Genomic DNA, 25,692 nt, shown 5'->3' on the forward strand with positions numbered 1-25,692 from the left:
ATCATTGTATGAAATTTGATCAAAATCCTTCAAGGAATGAAGCCTCTAGAGTGCTGACAATCTTCGGTGTTATGTACATATGTACAAAACGACTGGAGAGGAAACCTAGAGTCCCTTTGGTTTTACCGGTTGGGGCCTGAACAATTAATAACAATCAAGTTTGAACGTTAGGGTTTCTGATAAAAAGTTGTTTGTTTGACTTGACATTAAATAGAGTCCTTTATTCACAAACTCTGTAGCATCTTTGTCCAAAATTTATACATGACAATGGTATGATTAAAGGTCTTATGGTTCTTCAGAAGAAGTTGTTTCTTTAAACTAGTGTAGCAAATGGGATATTAAAACATCAGGGTCATTTCAGTTACAAACTATAATGTCTTTGTCTAAATACATAATTCTGGATGCCTTGGCAAAAGGTGAGTGCATTATCCAATTTACCACCCCGAATTTTCACCACCAAGATATTACTATCTATAACCAGTACTTTGGATGGTTTGGTTTAGTTTGTTTAACATCCTATTAACAGCCAGGATCATTTAAGGATGTGCCAGGTTTTGGAGGTGGAGGAAAACCACAGTACCCAGGGAAAAACCACCGGCTTACGGTCAGTACCAGGCAACTACCCTGTGTGGGTTTCGAACTCGCAACCCAGAGGTGAAGCTAGTGATAAAGTGTCAGGACAAGAACCACTTAGCCACCGCGGCCCTTTTGGGTGGTTGAGTGGCACAGTGCTAACACACTTGATTTTCACCTAGGTGGTCAGGGTTTCATTCCCTGATCAGAAGTGATAAGTATTGGGTCACCTGCCCAACAGTTTTGGTTTTTACCTGGGTAATCTGGCTTCCTCCTCCAATGAGACACCTTGCAATTCCATCTTGACCAACAAGCATGATGAATATATTAAGTTGTATCAACTTGTTTTGCAATTGTTGTAAATAAAGTTTACATTTTAAAATCCCGTCAAAACATGCAAAGTAAAACATACTTGTCCTGTTTTTGGTACAATACGGCGAGAGCATCTAATTCTTTGGCGACAAGGTGGTGATCACAGCCGTAAGCGTTCTCGTACATAGTCAGGGCCTGTTTATAAAAGTCCTCAGCGGTGGAGAACTTCCCCCACTGAGCATGAAGCCCAGCCAACTGGTGCTGCGACCGGGCCACAATGGGGTGGTCAGGATCCAAGGCGATCTCCCGTACCTCTAGCGCCCTCTGTAGGGCAGGTACAGCCTGAAACACAATCATTGATTCAGTAACATATATGAGCAAACTTAAAACTCGAGAAAGGAGCAAAGATCACTATATATTAATTGTGAGACTTGTGTTTGAAAAATCAGTTTGCAATTACATGTACAGATTATTTACCTGACTAAGGAGGCCCAGATCTTTGAGGAATTGTCATTGTGACTTGTAGATTAAGAGAACCTCATACAGTATTTACCTGACTAAGGAGGCCGAGATCTTTGAGGAATCGTCATTGTGGCTCATAGATTAAGAGAACCTCACACAGTTTTTACCTGACTAAGGAGACCAAGATCTTTGAGGAATCGTCATTGTGGCTCATAGATTAAGAAAACATCATACAGTTTTTACCTGACTAAGGAGGCCGAGATCTTTGAGGAATCGCCCTTGTGACTCGTACAAATCTGCTATCCGGGGAAGTGTCACCAGGCCGTTGTGTTGACCTACTGCTGTAAATTTTCAGTAAAGTGAAGACATTTTTTGGTTAACTAAATTAAATGTACATACTAAAAAAAGTTATTATAAAACTGTATAACTTGTTAAGATATGTAATGAATTCCATGGGATATTCAAAATCTGTAAAGTAGAGTTGAAACAAAATTTAGTGATTTTAACTTATTTCTTATCAAGCAGAAAGTGTAAAATGTACATGTACATGTATGTATACAGATCCCTTTATCACCTCAATGACTTATTATGAGGAGTTGAAGAAACCAGATTTAAACTAGAACTATCTATTACTTACTAGCCTCCATACTGCGAGTAGCCTGGAAATAGGCCTGAGCCATACTGTTCTTGTCTGAGGCTATGAACTGCCAATAACTTATCAACTCTGCACACCGCCCTCTGTTAACGATGTAAGAATTACATGTAATTAATATATGTCTTGCATGTCCTGCTTTGTCAACTCAAAAATTCACTAAAATTTCAGTATTTCTTCAAAAAACAACTAAAAACACCTGCACTTGATTGTGTGGAAGCATTCCATATACGTTATATTGATAAATTGCAAAAAATATCAAACTTCGCTTAATCATTAATTCTCAAAATTCACCTATGTATGACATTTTAATCTCACAGGTTGAGACACAGGAACGTTATTACATGTTTTTACCTGGCGTAAAAACTTTGGAATAAACACAAGTAGAGGAAACATTATTATTTACCTGGCATAAAAACGTTGGAATAAACACAAGTTGAGTATACACTTTTCTAGACTGTCTTTGTCACCCGTCTGTCTGATGAGCCAGGGCAGTTCGTCAGACACTCGACATGTGAACTTCCCTGGACTGAAACACATTACAGGGTATATAATGCATTTTAAAAATTTTATGGGAAGCTAAAACTTTGGTCAATTGGATTTTCCCAATGAAAATACCTAGGAAAAGACAACATCATATTAATGTCAGTGATACATGAACATCAAAATTTTGCAGGAATTCAATAATTTGTAGCATAACCATGGAAACAAGTAATGAATTATGGTTATTAAAGTTTAGTTGTTATTAGACATACCTTTGGAATTGTATGAAGTATTGCACAAGGTCCTGCCTCAGCTGTGGAACAAGCCTTCCCTCCTCCTTACCGAAACAATAGTCCTGTACAGCTTTCTCTACCTAATCAGTGACAAGCAGGAAACAATGATTAAGAAAAAACGTTTTAGTTTCATTACACAGGCAAAATGTTTTCATGTAAATTTAGGTCAATTTCAGGTCAAGATTTTCAGGTCAATTTGACCTGAAAAAGAGCAGATTAGTCAATTCATGTCAAGAAATTGACCTGAAAATGACCTGAATTTGAACTGAAATTGACATGAAAATTTCACCTCAAATTGACATGAAGATTTTTTCAGGTCAATTTGACCTGAAATTAACCTGAAATTGACCTGAACATTTCTTCATGTGAAATTGACCTCAATTTCAGGTCATTTTCAGGTCAAATTCAGGTCAATTTCAGGTCAAATTGACATGAAGACATTTTGCCTGTGTATACTTCAAATCATTCAATTATTCATGTCTTTCTACAGAAACCAAATTTGGAGGGGCCAGTAAAATATTTGATTTATTAACATTTTACAAAAGTTACCTCAGGACTCCAGACTGTTACCAGTTACCTCAGGACTCCAGACTGTCACCAGTTACCTCAGGACTTCATACTGTTACCAGTTACCTCAGGACTTCAGACTGTTACCAGTTACCTCAGGACTCCAGACTGTTACCAGTTACCTCAGGACTCCAGACTGTTACAAGTTACCTCAGGACTCCAGACTGTCACCAGTTACCTCAGGACTTCATACTGTTACCAGTTACCTCAGGACTTCAGACTGTTACCAGTTACCTCAGGACTCCAGACTGTTACCAGTTACCTCAGGACTCCAGACTGTTACCAGTTACCTCAGGACTCCAGACTGTTACCAGTTACCTCAGGACTTCAGACTGTTACCAGTTACCTCAGGACTCCAGACTGTTACCAGTTACCTCAGGACTCCAGACTGTTACCAGTTACCTCAGGACTCCAGACTGTTACCAGTTACCTCAGGACTTCAGACTGTTACCAGTTACCTCAGGACTCCAGACTGTTACCAGTTACCTCAGGACTCAGACTGTTACCAGTTACCTCAGGACTTCAGACTGTTACAAGTTACCTCAGGACTCCAGACTGTTACCAGTTACCTCAGGACTCCAGACTGTTACCAGTTACCTCAGGACTCCAGACTGTTACCAGTTACCTCAGGACTCCAGACTGTTACCAGTTACCTCAGGACTCCAGACTGTTACCAGTTACCTCAGGACTCCAGACTGTTACCAGTTACCTCAGGACTCCAGACTGTTACCAGTTACCTCAGGACTCCAGACTGTTACCAGTTACCTCAGGACTCCAGACTGTTACCAGTTACCTCAGGACTCCAGACTGTTACAAGTTACCTCACGACTCCAGACTGTTACCAGTTACCTCAGGACTTCAGACCGTTACCAGTTACCTCAGGACTCCAGACTGTTACCAGTTACCTCAGGACTCCAGACTGTTACCAGTTACCTCTGGAGTCAGTTACCTCAGGACTTCATAATGTTACCAGTTACCTCAGGACTCCAGACTGTTACCAGTTACCTCAGGACTTCATAATGTTACCAGTTACCTCAGGACTCCAGACTGTTACCAGTTACCTCAGGACTCCAGACTGTTACCAGTTACCTCAGGACTCCAGACTGTTACCAGTTACCTCAGGACTCCAGACTGTTACCAGTTACCTCAGGACTCCAGACTGTTACCAGTTACCTCAGGACTTCAGACTGTTACCAGTTACCTCAGGACTTCAGACTGTTACCAGTTACCTCAGGACTTCAGACTGTTACCAGTTACCTCAGGACTCCAGACTGTTACCAGTTACCTCAGGACTTCAGACCTCAGGATTTTTGTAAGAATGCATGTAATCATTGAGAATATATTACCTGTTCATGAGCGAAAGACAATAAGCCACCCTGGAACTTGAGAACAAGCAAATCCACAAGGACTTCTGTGAACAAAGCCAAGAAGTTCCAGGTAAGACCCTGGACGAGATCCAGTAGCTTCTGTCTCAGTTAATCCACTCCGACTCACGTAGATGTACCGCAGGATCTGTCAACAAACCATGGTTTGTCAGTAAATGAAACATTGAACTTCCCACAGAAACATCAGGTGTATTCCCATAGCGATATCAGGAGGAATTTCCCATAGCAACATCAGGTGTATTTCCATAAGCAACATTTGGAGGAATTCCCCATAGCATCATCAGGTGTATTCCCATAGCGATATCAGAAGGAATTCCCCATAGCAACATCAGGTGTATTCCCATAGCGATATCAGGAGGAATTCCCCATAGCAACATCAGGTGTATTCCGATAGTGAAATGGGGAGGAATTCCCCATAGCATCATTAGGTGTATTCCCATAGCATCATTAGGTGTATTCCTATAGCATCATTAGGTGTATTCCTATAGCAGCATTAGGTGTATTCCTATAGCAGCATTAGGTGTATTCCCATAGCATCATTAGGTGTATTCCCATAGCATCATTAGGTGTATTCCCATAGCATCATTAGGTGTATTCCCATAGCATCATTAGGTGTATTCCCATAGCAGCATTAGGTGTATTCCTATAGCAGCATTAGGTGTATTCCTATAGCAGCATTAGGTGTATTCCTATAGCATCATTAGGTGTATTCCTATAGCAGCATTAGGTGTATTCCTATAGCATCATTAGGTGTATTCCTATAGCAGCATTAGGTGTATTCCTATAGCATCATTAGGTGTATTCCTATAGCATCATTAGGTGTATTCCTATAGCATCATTAGGTGTATTCCTTATAGCAGCATTAGGTGAACTCCCAAAGCAATATCAAGACTGGTGGAATTCCCCTTTGCAACATCAGGTGAACTTCTGATAAGCAATATCAAGAGTAGCTTATTTTATATGAAATCTCTTTTATTTATCTCTTCTTTTTCAAATTATTTAAATATATATTGAAATGATATAATTATTAAAACTGTTCATTAATTTCTTTAAATGCAAAAAAAAGCAAATTTGCATTCACAGTAAACTATATTTACAAATGGTGCTTACCGCCTTTAGGAACCCACGTGTGTCATGTGACTCCAGTGACACTCTCACAAGGTCGAGAACCTTACTGTACAGACTGACACAGTCAGGACAAGTCAACATCACATCAAGGTGGCGGCCAACTTTACCTTCATTCCTCGCGTAACTGTGGAAATGAAATACCTTGTATTTAATATGTTTAATTCCTACTAAGGGATAACCTGACATAAAGAATATATAGAAGGAGCTTACACCAATGAGGAATGAGGACAAACCTGGCTATATGACGAGTTAGAACCATGATGTGGGAGACATACCTGGCTATATGACGAGTTAGAACCATGATGTGGGGACATACCTGGCTATATGACAAGGTAGAACCATGATGTGGGGACATACCTGGCTATATGACAAGTTAGAACCATGATGTGGGGACATACCTGTCTATATGACAAGGTAGAACCATGACTTAGTGGGGACATACCTGGCTATATGACAAGGTAGAACCATGATGTGAGGACATACCTGGCTATATGACGAGTTAGAACCATGATGTGGGGACATACCTGGCTATATGACGAGTTAGAACCATGACTTAGTGAAGGCATACCTGGCTATATGACGAGTTAGAACCATGATGTGGAGACATACCTGGCTATAAGACAAGTTAGAACCATGATGTGGGGACATACCTGGCTATTTGACGAGTAAGAACCATGATGTGGGGACATACCTGGCTATTTGACGAGTAAGAACCATGACTTAGTGGGGACATACCTTGCTATATGACGAGTTAGAACCATGATGTGGAGACATACCTGGCTATATGACAAGTTAGAACCATGATGTGGGGACATACCTGGCTATATGACAAGGTAGAACCATGACTTAGTGGGGACATACCTGGCTATATGACAAGGTAGAACCATGATGTGGGGACATACCTGGCTATATGACAAGGTAGAACCATGATGTGGGGACATACCTGGCTATATGACAAGGTAGAACCATGATGTGGGGACATACCTGGCTATATGTCGAGTAAGAACCATGATGTGGGGACATACCTGGCTATATGACAAGGTAGAACCATGATGTGGGGACATACCTGGCTATATGACAAGGTAGAACCATGATGTGGGGACATACCTGGCTATATGACGAGTTAGAACCATGATGTGGGGACATACCTGGCTATATGACAAGGTAGAACCATGATGTGGGGACATACCTGGCTATATGACAAGGTAGAACCATGATGTGGGGACATACCTGGCTATATGTCGAGTAAGAACCATGATGTGGGGACATACCTGGCTATATGACAAGGTAGAACCATGAAGTGGGGACAAACCTGGCTATATGACAAGGTAGAACCATGATGTGGGGACATACCTGGCTATATGACAAGGTAGAACCATGATGTGGGGACATACCTGGCTATATGTCGAGTAAGAACCATGATGTGGGGACATACCTGGCTATATGACAAGCTAGAACCATGAAGTGGGGACAAACCTGGCTATATGACGAGTTAGAACCATGATGTGGGGACATACCTGGCTATATGACGAGTTAGAACCATGATGTGGGGACATACCTGGCTATATGACGAGTTAGAACCATGATGTGGGGACATACCTGGCTATATGACGAGTTAGAACAATGATGTGGGGACATACCTGGCTATATGACGAGTTAGAACCATGATGTGGGGACATACCTGGCTATATGACGATTTAGAACCATGATGTGGGGACATACCTGGCTATATGACAAGGTAGAACCATGATGTGGGGACATACCTGGCTATATGACAAGGTAGAACCATGATGTGGGGACATACCTGGCTATATGACGAGTTAGAACCATGATGTGGGGACATACCTGGCTATATGATGAGTTAGAACCATGATGTGGGGACATACCTGGCTATATGACGAGTTAGAACCATGATGTGGGGACATACCTGGCTATATGACGAGTTAGAACCATGATGTGGGGACATACCTGGCTATATGACGAGTTAGAACCATGATGTGGGGACATACCTGGCTATATGACGAGTTAGAACCATGATGTGGGGACATACCTGGCTATATGACGAGTTAGAACCATGATGTGGGGGACATACCTGGCTATATGACAAGGTAGAACAATGTTGTGGGGACATACCTGGCTATATGACGAGTTAGAACCATGATGTGGGGACATACCTGGCTATATGACGAGATAGAACCATGACTTAGTGGGGACATACCTGGCTATATGACGAGTTAGAACCATGATGTGGGGACATACCTGGCTATATGACGAGTTAGAACCATGATGTGGGGACATACCTGGCTATATGACGAGTTAGAACCATGACTTAGTGGGGACATACCTGGCTATATGACAAGGTAGAACCATGATGTGGGCGTACCTGGCTATATGACGAGCGAGAACCATGATGTGGGGACATACCTGGCTATATGACGAGTTAGAACCATGATGTGGGGGACATACCTGGCTATATGACGAGTTAGAACAATGACTTTGTGGGGACATACCTGGCTATATGACAAGGTAGAACAATGATGTGGGGACATACCTTGCTATATGACGAGTTAGAACCATGATGTGGGGACATACCTGGCTATAAGACAAGTTAGAACCATGACTTAGTGGGGACATACCTGGCTATATGACGAGTTAGAACCATGACTTAGTGAAGGCATACCTGGCTATATGACGAGCGAGAACCATGACGTAAAGAGGACAACATGTAGGTGCTGTGCGGCAGTGAGTCAGGATCAATGTCTCCTCATCTTGACTTATCTGAGTATCCTGTATAGCAAGTTCTGCATGGATCAGTTCCTTCACATTCTTGTTACTCAGTGGCTCCACCTGTAGGGTTGGCCAAGATCTAAGGCGAGACGAACAGTTCCAATTGAATAAGACTAGATAATGCAAGCAATCCTCAACTCTAAACAAACTTCAAAAACCAAAAAAGAACAAGAGGCCCATGGGCCTTAACACATTTTTGATATATTTTAGCATATTTGAATCCTCTGACCTTGAAAGAAGGTCAATGTCATCCATTTGAACAAACTTCGTAACCATTCATCCCAGCATGCTACAGACCTAATATTGGGTCTGTTGGCCTATTGGTTATCAAGAAGAAGTCATTTAAACATTTTAGTATATTTGACCCCTGTGACTTTGAATGAAGGTCAAGGTCATCCATTTGAACCAACTTGGAAGCCCTTCATCCCAGCATGCTACAAACCCATTATCAGGTCTCTAGGCCTGTTGGCAATTGGGAAGAAGTTGAAAATGTAAATTGTTTACAACGCACGATGGACGTCGGACGCCACCAGACAAAAGGCAATCACAATAGGTCAACTGTATATACTGTACTGCATTTTTACTGCAATTATTCAGATGCTTGCAGCTTTAACAATAGTTTGAAGCAGTAAGAATGCATTTTTGTTTTTTGCAGAAAATGTAAAACAGACTTTACTTTTCTCTCGTCAATTTTCATTTTCGTGGTATCTTAACCTTACAATTTTATTCCGTCCTTGAAAAGAGCATCAGAATAGAAACCCTAAATGTTCTGCCATGCTGTGATATTTTCTGCAAAAATCGTATCTTTTTTACCATCATACTAAGTTAAAACTTATCTGATTTACAATTTAAATAGTGATGATTTAGGACTAGAATGCAGCCTCCTGATGTGTTCTGACCAGGAGAGTATACAGTTAGTGTTTCATACCTCCATGCCTGTGGGCAGGTCTCGTCAGTAACAGACACAATTACTCTCGTATCAACTGGTAGGGGATCCAACAACCACTTCAAATGGACCTCTGCTTGCTGGGGAAAACAAAACATGGACATTTTCAGAGGGCAAGAGACAAATGTATGAAAAAAGACTTGAGTGGCACCTCATTGTTACAATTATGTAGTTGTTTGAATACACCCATAAATATTCAGTCACAAAATATTGTGTGCTATTTTCGGACAGTGTGATGGAGTTATCTCCCCTCTACCAATAGGATGAGATCAATCTTTTCTCATGTACTCACAGGGTGATTCCGTTGTTGCTAGCTATATAGGCATGGGATAAACTAGAACTGTCGCCAAGAGTTTAACTGAAAAAATTGCCAGAATAAAGGCCCACACATGTCAAAAATTCAAAAAAAATAAAAAAATAACAGAAATTATTTACCCAAATTAAACCCATATTGTCCTTATTAAACCCCACAAGAACATCCATGCCAAAAATCACCATATATAATAAGCAAGTGAAATTTCAACGGGTGTATAATTATACTGCCATCAAAACATGACACAGAAGTGTCAAAGTCATGAAGGACAAGCTTGAGGGCCTGTCAAACATATCATACCTGGAACCTGTCAATGGAATCCATCACCAGAATTACTCCGCCCACAGTTTTAGCTGAAACCTTTTCCAGCCAGCGTGGGAACTCTTCAACAAGTCGTCCGGGGTCACAGGTCAAGGCTGGTGGTGAATTCACTTGTTGCATCAACTTGGAGACAACATAGAGATAATTAACTTGTTAAAATACCAAATACAACTTCTATCAAACCTCAAGTTATTCTACAACTTCTATCAAACCTCAAGTTATTCTACAGCTTCTATCAAACCTTTTGAAGTTATTCTACAACTTCTATTAAACTTTTTGAAGTTATTCTACAACTTCTATTAAACTTTTTGAAGTTATTCTACAACTTCTATCAAACCTTTTGAAGTTATTCTACAACTTCTATTAAACTTTTTGAAGTTATTCTACAACTTCTATTAAACTTTTTGAAGTTATTCTACAACTTCTATTAAACTTTTTGAAGTTATTCTACAACTTCTACCAAACCTGAAGTTTTTCTAACACTGAAGGTCACGGACTATACTGTATACCTGGTAATTTTCGCCCCCGTTTAGTTTTTGCCATTTTCGCCTTTGAAGATAGGGCGAATTTAAGATGAAGGCGAAAATTTCAAGCTTAATTGAAGGATTTATAAACCATAGTACATGGGCCAAGCGTAGTCGGATCACAAACATACCCTCTAACTTTTCAACCGTAAAATCACGTACTAGGCTTAGCATTTTCAATTAAAAACGATACATACATTGGATGTGTCTTACCTGTGACATCTCTTACCTGTGACGTCTCGTACCTGTGACATCTCTTACCTGTGACGTCTCGTACCTGTGACATCTCTTACCTGTGACGTCTCATACCTGTGACATCTCTTACCTGTGATGTGTCTTACCTGTGACATCTCTTACCTGTGATGTGTCTTACCTGTGACATCTCTTACCTGTGACGTCTCTTATCTGTGAGGTCTCTTACCAGTGACATCTCTTACCTGTGATGTGTCTTACCTGTGACATCTCTTACCTGTGACATCTCTTACCTGTGAAGTCTCTTACCTGTGACGTCTCTTACCTCAGCACTCAGTCTTTGACTTTTAATGTAAATGTTTATTGTTTACTCTTACCTGAGCAGTCAGTCTGCGTATCATGTTGACCGCGTCAGCACTGACCGATGAGTTACTCCCAACAAAGTGGTAAAGGACTAAACTGCTAGGGACCTTCTCCTGCTGTAGTTGTATCCTAAACAAACCAATACAGGATCATTTACACCAATATAAACCAATACAGGATCATTTACACCGATACAGGATCATTTAAACCAATACAGGATCATGTACACCAATACAGGATCATTTACACCAATACAGGATCACGTACACCAATACAGGATCATGTACACCAATACAGGATCATGTACACCAATACAGGATCATTTAAACCTATACAAACCAATACAGGATCATTTACACCAATATAAACCAATACAGGATCATTTACACCTATACAGGATCATTTACACCAATACGAACCAATACAGGATCTCTAAACCTTACAACCATACAGGACATTTATATACAGGATCATTTAAACCTAAAACCATACAGGATCATTTAAACATATACAGGATCATTTACACCTATACAAACCAATACAGGATTATTTAAACATATACAAACCAATACAGGATCATTTATACCTATACAAACCAATACAGGATCATTTAAACCTACACAAACCAATACAGGATCATTTACACCTATACAGGATCATTTACACCTATACAGGATCATTTATACCTATACAAACCAATACAGGATCATTAAACACTACGTATTTGACCAATAAGCCAACGGGTAATATCCCCTATAAGACCAGTTACGAATTTATGAAACAGGACATTAACCTATACAGAATACCAAGGTTGTAAACTAAAATATCAGGTCATATAAATATCCAATAAGATATCTATTCATTATCATATATAGCTTAACATCATTAATACTCTGTAATTTAACCATGACCACTACTTTAGATCATAGAACGTTTCACCATTATTCAAATGAACCTTTTGTTTCTATTTATAGAAACACAGGTGATTTCCCAGATCATATCAACATCGGTTCTTTGAACCTATAAATATTTACAATACGTCATTTACACTTCTTTCTAACAATAAGTATTTTCAACAAAATGAATCTTACTTTATCTTCATATAAGATGGTAAGTTATTATTTGTATGACTAGTTATTTATCTGAAAACTTCAACTGACAGTCATTATGTACTGTAGGAATACACAAAAGTGTGCATAAAATACAGGATTTCCAGTTACGTTATTTGCTGAAGAAATACACATTTAGTACAATAATTCACCATAATGTAATTAACTTTTTAACATCGTCATTTGACACTCAGTCATAGATTATTTCCTTAAAACAATGGTATGAGCGACCCTTATATAGGGTAGTGCCTATTAGGATCATAAACGATACAGGATCATTTAAACCTATACAAACCAATACAGGATCATTTAAACCTACACAAACCAATACAGGATCATTTAAACATATACAGGATCATTTACACCTATACAAACCAATACAGGATTATTTAAACATATACAAACCAATACAGGATCATTTATACCTATACAAACCAATACAGGATCATTTAAACCTACACAAACCAATACAGGATCATTTACACCTATACAGGATCATTTACACCTATACAGGATCATTTATACCTATACAAACCAATACAGGATCATTTTAAACATATACAGGATCATTTACACCTATACAAACCAATACAGGATCATTTACACCTATACAAACCAATACAGGATCATTTAAACCTATACAGGATCATTTACACCTATACAAACCAATACAGGATCATTTACACCTATACAGGATCATTTAAACCTGCACAAACCAATACAGGATCATTTACACCTATACAAACCAATACAGGATCATTTACACCTATACAAACCAATACAGGATCATTTACACCTATACAAACCAATACAGGATCATTTAAACCTATACAGGATCATTTACACCTATACAAACCAATACAGGATCATTTACACCTATACAGGATCATTTAAACCTGCACAAACCAATACAGGATCATTTACACCTATACAAACCAATACAGGATCATTTACACCTATACAAACCAATACAGGATCATTTACACCTATACAAACCAATACAGGATCATTTATACCTATACAAACCAATACAGGATCATTTACACCTATACAGGATCATTTATACCTATACAAATCAATACAGGATCATTTAAACCTACACAAACCAATACAGGATCATTTACACCTATACAGGATCATTTAAACCTACACAAACCAATACAGGATCATTTACACCTATACAGGATCATTTACACCTATACAAACCAATACAGGATCATTTACACCTATACAAACCAATACAGGATCATTTACACTTATACAGGATCATTTACACCTATACAAACCAATACAGGATCATTTAAACCTACACAAACCAATACATGATCATTTAAACCTATACAGGATCATTTAAACCTACACAAACCAATACAGGATCATTTACACCTATACAGGATCATTTATACCTATACAAACCAATACAGGATCATTTATACCTATACAAACCAATACAGGATCATTTAAACCTATACAAACCAATACAGGATCATTTACACCGATACAGGATCATTTACACCTATACAGGATCATTTATACCTATACAAACCAATACAGGATCATTTACACCAATACAAACCAATACAGGATCATTTAAACCTATACAGGATCATTTAAACCAATACAGGATTATTTACACCTATACAAACCAAATACAGGATCATGCTTTTAGCAAATCACATCAGATTTTCTTTTGACTTCCAAATGGAAAATTAATTCATGCATATTCAGCCAAGGAGACAAAACCTTAGAGAAGGACTGTAAAACATATCAGCCCTTCTACTCCCACTCAGATGAGGACTAAGGACTGAAGGGGTGGACGAGTAATGCAATATGCCTTTGTTAACTTCTTGGCAGAGACTTTTGTTCATTTTTTGTTCTTACCACTTGGCGAGGAGCAGAGAACGGCCTGTTCCTGCCGACCCGGTCATCAGTAAGGGAGGCAGGGGCCCCGCAGAGAGAACATGGCCGTTCAATCTCTCATAGTGCTGTAAGGAATACCAGTATAATCTTATTATAATGTCTTACTGTTTAGATATTTGATTGTTATCATATATTTCATCATAGTGTTTTAATACTGTGTAGATATTTGGTTGTACCATTAGCATATATTTCATTTTTAAGTGGACATTTTACAGTAATTAGGTATCAAATTGCTAACAGGCTACCAACACAACACTAAATAGTTATAATGATATATATATGTTACAAATTGTTTGACATCTTTATAAATAAATCAACACATTAAAACCAAATTAATATTGAATTAAAATAAACTACTCACAACTGTTAATAAATACAACTTGAATTTCATAGTGTTAACTTTCATCACAGTGAAGGAAAATTCAAAATTCATGCTGTGTACAATTTCTTTTTTGAGATTGTTAAACAGTGTTAATTTACTTTGTCTCGAAGGATTTTACAAGAAACACACAAGATATAATGTCCCAACATACAGATTTGCAATTCTAACCACAAACTTACTTTTTCAAAGCCAAGCTCACAACTTGAACGTTTGGCAAAGTTGATGGCTTCCATTTGCTCCAGGTCACCATGGATATCAAAGATGGACCCCCCACAGAGTTGTTCTGGCCCCTCCCCTTCCACCAGCCCATTGTCTTCTTCCTCTTGTTTTTCCAGCTTGTTGCCTACGCCTAGCTCCTGCAAGACAATAAGACAAGATCTACAGAGGTTTTGTGGTGTTTGTACCTAAAACAAAAACTTAATTCTTGACACTTATCAAAATAAATTCATGGATAAGACTGAAGAGTTCATAACACTATGACCCCATGTTTTACTAGTGAAACCTTACTTTGTACCTGCCATCATAAGAACTACCTCATTGTTTTCCTCCAGATTGACTACAGCATCATTGCGTTATTCTGTTCCAAAATTGAACAAACAAAACTGAGGACTACTTGCAAAATTCAAAACCAAGACTTGTAAGAAGGCAACAAAGCTCACCAAGTGGGTTGAAATTCAGAATCAGTTTTTTAAACAAAGGTCAAAGTTAAGATCCAGGTCAGCAGGTCCACAAATGTAGTACCAATGGAAAGATCTTGTCACAAGGAACATTCATGTCAAATATGAGAGTCAGGCCCTATCTTGTATGGTTATAAACAATAACATACAGAGGTCAAGGTTAACTTTTTTGAAATGTAGGTCAAAGGTCACTGTCAAGGTCAGCAGGTTTGGTTTGCAAATATTGTACCAATGGAAAGGTAAGTATTGACATAACACTTTTTAATAAAAACTTTTAAACTCGCTGTCTACATACACCGGCAGTATAGCAAAAGCCCCCCTGGACTTCGTCCCAACAAACTAAAAAGATCCCTCCTAAACATTGCCTCTCATAATCTAGCCATCTGGCAGACATCTTGTTCTTGAAATCAGTTGAAAATATACAATCAAATTGACGAACAAAAGGCAAAGATCTACCTTGGATGAAAGGTTATTACAACCACCTGTATTTGATGACAGAATAAAAATATATCAAGATTTAAGAACAACACTCATACATGTATCATTATCTTTATGATATAGATTTTCATCAACAATTGTCTAGTGTTTCATGAGTTAGTAAGCCAACCTAAATCACTATTCATCAACGACAACACTTTTCCTAGTGTGGAAATCTTTTTGAATGAAGTTATATTTAATTTTTTCAATTGATTTTATTTTTATTAAGTGTTGAATTTTTCAGTGTGAAAATGAAGGTTATGTTATGTAGACTGTAGAGTGTGGAACTCTTATGAAATGGAGGTAATTCTTATTTCTAATATGTACTGAGCTTTTATGGAAAGAAGGTAATACTTATCCTTATGTTTAAATGGCGTTCTTTTTGAACAAAGGTAATATTTATCCCTGGTATAAAATTATTTTTGAAGGAATGAAATGTTTGTACTTACACCTTTCAGGATTTTCTCCAGTTCAGCACTAGCCTGTTCTACTCCTCTGCTTGGTACAGTGTATCCATCAACGACCTTGGCACAGCCCATCTCCCTCACCTTGACCTTTAGATCCTTAGCATCACCTTGACTTTGTCTGCTTCTGTTTATAATCAAGTTTGCAGAAAGACTTTTGTAAAATTTCAAATTCAACCAGACTAGAATTCAGCTTTCAAAGTTGAATTACAGTAGAAGTAGAAATCAAATCAATTGTGAATCTTGAATTATTTGTACATGTAAGGTATCTGACAATTCTAATGTATATCACTTCATACTATAAATAAATACACTTTCAATTTTCTGTTTATGTTGACTTTATCTGAACAACAAAAACAAAAACAAATTAAAGCGACAAAAGTGTTATGAGGAAAACAGACTCTCTGCACCGAGGACCAGTTTCCCAGTGTAATGAATTCACACGACCCGGCTCATTCATGTCCCTGAAATTAACCTTATTTCTATTTGTCATTATGTTTGCCTTTAATTCTTATTTTTTCCCGTTTAAAACTTTTATACCAGTTTCAATGGGGAAAGCTTATATTTATTATGTATATTGATAAGTACCATAACTGGAAATCTGTTTTTTTATGGCACATATTTTTTCAGTTTAACAACAAAGATGAATTTATACAAAAATCCTGAAACAGACAATAATTTAAGGGTTTTACATCAGAGTTTGAAAATAGGGAAAAAAATGTTTAATGTGTTACCCTTTTGATTCTCGAAAGCAGAAGACTGACGACCGCCATGTTGGATTGTCAAAAAACCCACATTTGTACTCCATCGCTGTAAACCTGAGAGGAAAAAAGCCATCGATGATACAATTTTAGACATCAGTATAAATATATAAGTAAAATACTGAACCCTTCAATGACCAGACAAAAGTATAACTTTGAAATATTTGTGTATGAAAATCTTCCTAATTTTATTCAGTTCTGAAGTTAACATGATCGTAGGTGTGGCAAGGCTAAAACAGAGAAGGTTTTATGTGTGACTGGTACTCAATCAGATTAAACAATGATCGCAACGAGATATACACTCCAATTCCGAAAACGACCTGCAACAATCACATAGTTTACAGAAAGAAAATTAAGAGCAAGACATTGGTACTGATTTTGAATTTTCATATTGATTTCATGGAATATTTTGTCATTTTCTGTTCATGAAGAGGAAAAAGAAATCAAATCTGCTTAGAGTAAAGGTGATACAAATCAAAGGGATAAAATGTTGAAGGAAGGCAAACTCTTGGTAAACCAGGAGATTATTTACTGTTTCATATGAACTTAATTAATTTACAACAATTGTGAAACAAGCTATACCAACTTATATTAATCACTCTTGTTGGCCCGGATGGAAGTGTGTGAGGGGTCTTACTGTGGGAGGAAACCAGAGTACCAGGGGAAAACCCATATGGTCGGACAGGTGACCCCTATCTTTTTTTAGGTCTGATCAGGGAATCGAACCCTGGCCGCTTAGGTGAAAGGCAAGTGCGTTACCACTGTGCCACCCGACCACCACATTTTCTATGTTTCATCCCTTTGTTTGGGTGACATCACTATCTATACAGCACCTCACCCTCATGTGAGAAAAACTCACCGGGGTCCTTTTTGTATGTGACCAACTGGTTAAATTTTTAAATACAGAGATGTATATCATTTCAAGAATAAATCTTTATGGACCTGTAGGTGTTAAATTTTGAATATAGGCCTTGAATTTTTTTGTCAAGGGCTGCCCGAATGTAAAATACTATCAGTAGGTCCATCTATAATTTATAAACAAACACCCTGGTCCAACCAGTCCAACTGTACATGATTGGACCGTGGTTATAGTAAGTGGCCTAGATGTTGCTATTTGAAATTTACCTGTCAGTAGCTTCTCCGAGGAATGCCAAAAAGATGGAAGACTTGGCAATCTGTTTCTGTCTGGTACTGGTCTGGAGGTCGATCTGTTTTAAGTTTTTTTAAGATTTTAGAGACATTTTAAGACTCATGGAATATAAGACAGGTGTTCTGGAAATATTCTAAAATCAAACAGTAACGCAAAACTTGTTTATATTTTCAAAATGCAATATCATGCATCTTTTGAAAACTGTATTTTGGAATTAAAACATTCTTACACAGAACAATACAAGTATTTATCATGTTCATGTATAACAATTGGCAAGTCAGCATGAGACTTGCCAAGTGCTGGCCAGCCAAACACTTACACGAGGGTTCAGGTATCCTTGTTCTCGAAACAGACCCATGTTTTATTATTTTTTCACATACTTGCAAGCAAATGATAGTTTTTATGAAATTTTTCATCGCGCCATCTTCAATGCTCATTGGAATGTGCGTCAAAATTGATGACATCATCATTTACGACATGGTTACACAACATAAAATGATGACAATACATTATTATGAGCAGCATCATATAGTGCATGCCACCTGCCTTTACCCCATCGTGCGAGATGGATTTATCTTTTCTCTAGCAACCACAGGATAACCCTGTGAAGTATTGGAGAAACACATGTCCTTCTTGTTTACATAGAGACAAACCAGTTTGTCAAGTTTTTCAAAAGTAATATCTCATGCACAAATCCTGACAGACCTTTTACAAGCCTTTAAAGTCTTTGTCAAGGCTCACCAGAAAGTATAAAAAGACCACAAGGTCTGTCTTAAGGTCATTAACCAACAACTCTGGTTTCTTTGGTCAAACTATTTCACCAAGATACATGAAAGCAGCATTGTTTAGAGGAAGAATAGAAGGAATTAATTTCTTTCTCTCATATCAAATTTTTTGGATAATTCTTGATAATTTAATATTTATTTGTAGATTAACTAACAAAGACTTTTCAATTTCTGGATAATTAACTTTCTGTTTACACTCCTTTACCTGCGTAGATGGTGGGTTGTTCTCGTCGAAGACCAGGTGAACTACAGCTAAACAACGGCCTTCAGCCTCACAGATACTAAACAACTTTGGCATGTATTCCTGAAAACCACATAAAAATCATATTATAGAATTACTGAATTATGTTTTTCAGATATGAATTGAAATTTGTTTATAATGATTTTGTATTCAACAATTTGTTGGAAAATTACAATTCAACATGAATACAAACTATAATGGTTTTGACCTTTTAATAGGATCAATATCATTTAAAACCCTACACTACATATGTGTTGATCATTAAATATTTCATGGGGAATATTTCCACTTGTGGGAGTTCTGTGGGGCTGATATGAACATCCCTTACCTTATTTAGTATTTCCACCTCTGCGTGGGAGTCCCGTGGGGCTGATATGTAGACCCTGAGAACAGGGCTGAGGGAATGTTCTGGGATTACCGGTACCAACTGGGTGAGATTGGCCAATACAGAACTCCAGTCCTCTGGAAATAATAATTAAGTGTGTTAAGGTTATCAAGATATGTCAAAGTCCACTATCTGCTCCTCTGTGGTTTATAAATGTTATAAATGCATATATACATCAGATAAAAGCATCTCATTACCATACTGACACATACTTACATCATTTATCAATCATGGGTGTTTGGTGAGGTCAATATCATTTTATACCGAACTGGTAAAATAAAATATTAACCAGGCGCAAAGCCCAAGGTCAATATTTTAGATTCTATCATATCTGTATAACACCATTTTGACTGAATCTAAGGTCCATAATTTTTATATGTATTAGATATGAGACTTGTTTGCAAAAGGTTAGAATTGCATAATATTTATCTCTTGGTAGCATCTACACTGGGACATTGTGACGTCACAATGATTATGTCATCATAAATGCAATATTGATGCAGTGTTTTTAAAAATAGAAACATCAGGTCAATATCTCAAAATATTTACTTTCGTGTGACAATGTTTTAGCCAATGAGAATTGAGAAAAATCAAAGCATATCTATCTTGATAATAAGGCTAACAATGTTTGTGTACTGTACAGTAAGACATTATTTCCGAGCTTTATTCTCCAAACTTCAAACCTCAGGGAAAGGCCTTGAATACGACATTCAATGATCTCATCCCTCCTTTGCAACACCCTAAGGTAGTGGTGGTGGTGGTGGGGTGGTGGTGTGGTGGTGGGGTGGTGTGGTGTTGGTGGTGGTGGTGGGAGTGGGGGGGGGGGGGGGATTCTATCATCATTACCTCTATTAACATTAGTGAATGGTCCATCTGTGTCCATCATGCTGTGAGCAAACTCTGGACCCTTGATCGTTGGCTGGTGGAGCTGTATCGTACTGCCCAGGGAAGGCTCACTCTCCAGTGCAGTCCACCAGTCACCAGGGTTACCTGGGAAACAGTGGTAATGTATACAGAAGTGATCAGAAGAACACAGATAGTGGTGAGCAAGTACACGTAAATAGGTGACATCAACACAAATACCGGTGATATCATACACAAAAACATGTCCATAATTTACACAGCATCAGTGATCATATACATGTATACATGTAGCATAATTATGATGCAATATATATATATATATACATACATAGCAAAATCACGAGTTGGGGTTTGATTGCATTTTCATTATAATAATCATGACTGAATACCAAATTATGAATGTAATGAAATATCTGGAATGTTTGGTTGCATATTAGCCTTTGAGTTGGAAATTACCTCTAAATAAACATGAAGTATTTAGAATTCCTGCGGTATCATTTCTAAACACTACCGATCGTACTACCGATCTTTTCAATTTTGACATCAACAAATTGGTAAAATTATCAATTTGATAAGTATTACTTTTCTATAGCTGACATGTCACTAACAAATCACAAAGACCATGGCTATATCTGAGGATGTGTATTTATCATTTCCTTAAGTCAGTTCTGTAAGCGTTGACCTTACCCATTCCTGGTTCCATAAAGTCACTATTCGAAGCTGTATCGGCGTCATCAGAGTAGCCATGTGTAAGTTTGGAAAGCTTGTTTTCTAACTCTCTTTTGGCACGTAATAAATTCTGGATTTCATATTCTTGGTTTTCTCTAAAAATCTGAAAAATAACGATTTCTTTTAATTAGTGTTAGGAACCAGTTGATACTTCACAAAGAACGGTGGTTGTAATAGGCAAGACTTAATGCCTATCCATTGATTATAACAACCAATTACAGAACGTAATGACTATTAACTATTTCACTTTACTAAATGTTAAATATCTTTTGAAATATTTGATACCAGAAAGGTTTGTTAATAATTGGCTTGGCAATATATAGACTTTGCTTAAAATCACTGAAATATGTCTTTGTTTTATCCATCATTCATATTTGTACAAAATAAATAAATTTTATTTTATGCCTAAGAGTGTCAGAATGGAAAGTGAAACATTTCTACTTATTAGTTGTTTTATGTATCAACCAATCATTGATTATGAAATTCATAATTAACTACCTGGGGAAATAAAAAAAAAAGTTGCCTCTGGGTCTCCAGTTAGTATTTAAACAAAATTTATCACATTACCAGTAATAAATTTTTCATTTCATGCAGTTGCAATGTACAATATTATGATTAGACAATGTTGGAATGAAACTTTTTATTCCAATCACAATATTACCAGTGTTAGACAACTCACCTTGAACTGACGTTGTACTTTATCTCGGTCTTGTTCGAATGCCCCAGATCTAGCTAGGGCCTGTTGTTCTGCATCTAAAGCACCATCCCTCTCTGTTCTTAGATTGGCACATGTTTTCTGTAGCACCAGAAGTTCAGCTCGAAGTCTTTTGTTTTCTATGGTAAGTCGTTGTTCTTTTCTCTGCATATTTGCAATGTCATTTTCTTTGTTCAATCTGAAATTATTTAAATTTACATTGAATATGAAAATGATAATTATAAACAAAAGTCTAACAAAAATACAATTTTATTTCTAAAATCAGCAAATAATAAATGAGTATGACAGGATGCTGATGGACATTTGCTTCTTTATTTTCAATTTTAATTCGGAAATATATAATCAATGAAGATTCACTTTAACCAATTATTTAAAAAAGAAACTTCTATAAAAATGTGATGTATATAGGCATGATGAACGTGAATGCTTCAATAACTACGGTAGCCAGGCCAGTAATCCTTCACATAATCATACATTGCAGTGTTAAATATATTTAATACAAAGGTTTTTTTTATATATGAGTTAGAATTTTATACAAATGTATTGTAATTTTACTGTGTAATGTTTGCAGACTGTGCTAGCAGCATTATAAATTAACATTAGTTAATTTCAAAATAAAACTTCATATCTCAAATTATATGCACCTATACATCTCAAAATCTTTCCGTATTTTTTCTGCCTCTGGATTTTCCAAATCTATGGACAGAGCTGAGCGAAGACTCCCTCCCTTTGGCTTCTTGCTAGCTCCACTACGAAGCCCCAATTTTCCACGAGGCTTCATCTCTATGGGGATTCTCTTAATGACTCCATGGCTACTGCCATCCAAATCTGTCCCAAGGATATCGTCATCTTCATTATTCCTCAGGAAGGAGCCTCCGGTCCCCATGATAAATGGTTGGTTTTACAATCTCTGTATGATTTGTCTGTCCTTAAAATCTATGGCATGTTTGGAGTTCATCAAGGGTCTAAAAGAACCCAAAGAAGAGTAAAAGCAGTGAATCACATCAAATAATTATGACTTGGAATTATCGAAACGTTGGGAAATGGGGCTTAAATTAGCATTTTTTTTCAGAGAACAGAGCCAAATATTTGTTCTGAAATGCTCAACTGTATCATATGCAAAACATAAGGGGTTTATTTGACCGAGAAGTAGTTTAAATCAATGTTTTAATCATTCGCGATTCGCGGCCCTATTGTCGTCAGAGTTGAATTACAGAAATGGCCGATAATGGACCCGAAATCGATATTTTCATAAGAGAATGGACTCAATATGGTATTCTTTGGTTTCTATAGAGGGCATATGTAAAATATCTTAGATTAATTTTCACTAGAAGTATTTTGAAATAATTGCCAAAATATCCGATTTACGACCCCATTGCCGTCAGAGTTGATTTGTAGAAATGGTCGATAACGGACCTGAAATCAATATTTTTATTATATAATGGACCCAAAATATTATTCTTTGGTATATATAGAGGTCACAAGTAAAATATTTTTTATTTATTTTCTCAAGAATACTAGTTCAGTACACTGCAATTGGATGAATATTTTAACTGTCATAGAAAAAAAACACATTTAAACAACATGTTGCTCTTAATCCAGTTTCCTTACAATATTGATTTGAAAACACGTTTGAACTTCGTCTCGTTTCATGCTTTAAATGGAATAGTCAATGATTATCATGCCGATTCGGCCCCGCTTTTTTGCAGTGAAATATGTTTACTGTATGCCTACAGGTCCCTAAAACGTAATTATGGATACTTCTGATAATTTATCGGGTACTTACGTAAAATCGTTTACTAAAGGATCATTTTACCTCTTTGAAAGACAAAAGACCAATCCAAACAGTGGTTTTGAATTGACATTTTCACAGTCACAAATGTTTGTTATGTGACGGAAGTGTACGTGAAGAAGGGAGGTAACTCTAAACGAATGTTATAAACTAACGGAACACGGAATCAATCCAACGGAAGCGTATATAAAATGAAACTTTCGAGGGATAATCGTACACGTTCAAGCATCTAAGCTTATATGCCGATTTTTACCATTTCCAAGATAGCCATCGACAGTATATTAGTCCCTTTCATGATTTCTTTTACAACGCTCAGGTATTCTCTGGATTCAAGGTATTCTCTGGATTCATGAGGTATTCTCTGGATTCATATGAGGTAGATGATCTATTCTCTGGATTCATAGTCTCTATCGACGTATGAAATCTTTTTTTTTAAAGTCGACGGAACGAATATATGGATTTTTGGATATTTCCATGGATGAAATGATGTTTCCGATGATGAATATTTGTTCGAGGATATTTCCGATGATGAATATTTGTTCGAGGATATTTCCGATGACGAATATTTGTTCAGTGATGTTTTCGATGATAAATATTTGTTGAGGAATGTTTCCGGTGATAAATATTTGTTCAGGAAAGTTTCCGAGAATAATTATTTGTTCACTAGTTCCTCTCGTCTATTGTTTTTCTTTCCGGACAGAGTTTTTTGTGATGTTATACCCGTCTTTGCTTCTACAATTCTAAGCGGCTTTCTCAAGATCCCCAGCCTGTGATACCACTGTCTTTGTCCTCTCGGACACTTATTTATTATTGAGTCAGATAAGACATTATAGGCCTACCACAAAAATACACAAGTTTATTTTTTAGGTTGACATCATTCTGGGTCACAGGAAGAAATCCACTCATGTGGAAAGAACATCCGAGTCACTGGAACGTGTCTAGTCTCAGCAGAGAACCTTGGGTCACAGGAACTTGTCTAGTCCCTGCCAAGAGACTCCTGGGACACGTGATCTCTAGTCCCAGCCAGCTGTTCTCGCTCGGGCGGGCGCTAAACATTACATATATAAGAGCAAAACCAAGGTTTTGGCTAGTGAGGCGTTGGATGATAATATTTGGGGATGCTGCAATGGATACAGCACGTGGATAAAAAATGTTCACATTAGTCGCCTCTGATATCAATGCAGTCGGTTATTATACTCATTCATCAACCTGAAGATGGAGCGTCGGGTTAATACTAATGTCGTCACAAAAAATACAACATGAATTGCGGACGTTAGCAACGGACTGATGCCCATTGACTAAAAAAAAGAAATATATTTTTTGGTATAATTAAACCTTCTTGGTCACAACGGCAACCTGATCTATGGACACAATCACAGGGACTTGAGAATTAGTTACAGTCTACATGTATTTGGACCGACCCTAGTGTGTATAGCACATTTTCAGACGTTTTGGGGGCTAGATTAAAATTCGGTAAAAATGACTCACCCAGTGTTCATTATATACAGTGTATAATGAACAGTCAGGTACAGCGCCCGCCACCTATACTTAATCTCAGGCGAAGATCCCAGGCGTGTGGTTCGAGCTCCCTACCCGGAACATGCTGGTCTGTGCTGTCGCGATTGTCCTTTGACAAGACAATTTCCCCTAATTGCTCTGGCATGAGACAGGCATCCTGTACGTTATTCGGTGAGGTAGTCATCAACTACTACAAGGATATCCCGCATCAAAATGACCCTGGGTGCTCACGGGACGATGAATCCATCAAACAAACGTAGTCGGACAGGTTCCCTCCAAACCTCTTCATGTCCGATTGGCGAATCGAACCCAGGTCGCCTGAGCGTGTTTTTCCCCACTGTACAAACTGACACCAGTCTAATGGCAATGTTTGACGTGTGGCAGTTTTTTAACACATATATGCTCGTAAAATAAACTTTAAT

General features: G+C 37.6%; 1 protein-coding gene across 1 annotated transcript in view; it reads right to left on the minus strand.

Moving 5' to 3' along the window:
• The window catches only part of LOC117317636 (nephrocystin-3-like), a 36,925-nt gene extending 13,065 nt beyond the window's left edge, over positions 1-23,860 (minus strand). Inside the window, 24 exon segments of the mRNA XM_033872490.1 lie at positions 986-1,227; positions 1,591-1,688; positions 1,985-2,085; positions 2,406-2,528; positions 2,755-2,855; positions 4,689-4,805; positions 4,807-4,854; positions 5,838-5,979; positions 8,536-8,721; positions 9,571-9,668; positions 10,202-10,345; positions 11,316-11,430; positions 14,292-14,395; positions 14,892-15,068; positions 16,316-16,457; positions 17,065-17,148; positions 18,217-18,299; positions 19,232-19,330; positions 19,596-19,729; positions 20,499-20,642; positions 21,204-21,348; positions 21,925-22,138; positions 22,605-22,925; positions 23,747-23,860. Of these exon segments, the coding sequence (XP_033728381.1) occupies positions 986-1,227; positions 1,591-1,688; positions 1,985-2,085; positions 2,406-2,528; positions 2,755-2,855; positions 4,689-4,805; positions 4,807-4,854; positions 5,838-5,979; positions 8,536-8,721; positions 9,571-9,668; positions 10,202-10,345; positions 11,316-11,430; positions 14,292-14,395; positions 14,892-15,068; positions 16,316-16,457; positions 17,065-17,148; positions 18,217-18,299; positions 19,232-19,330; positions 19,596-19,729; positions 20,499-20,642; positions 21,204-21,348; positions 21,925-22,138; positions 22,605-22,846 (3,083 nt within the window). The 5' untranslated portion in view covers positions 22,847-22,925; positions 23,747-23,860.
• Between the last annotated feature and the right edge of the window lie 1,832 nt (positions 23,861-25,692).

This window comes from Pecten maximus, chromosome 19 (genome assembly GCF_902652985.1).
Source record: "Pecten maximus chromosome 19, xPecMax1.1, whole genome shotgun sequence".
In the NCBI taxonomy this organism is placed as follows: Eukaryota; Metazoa; Mollusca; class Bivalvia; order Pectinida; family Pectinidae; genus Pecten; species Pecten maximus.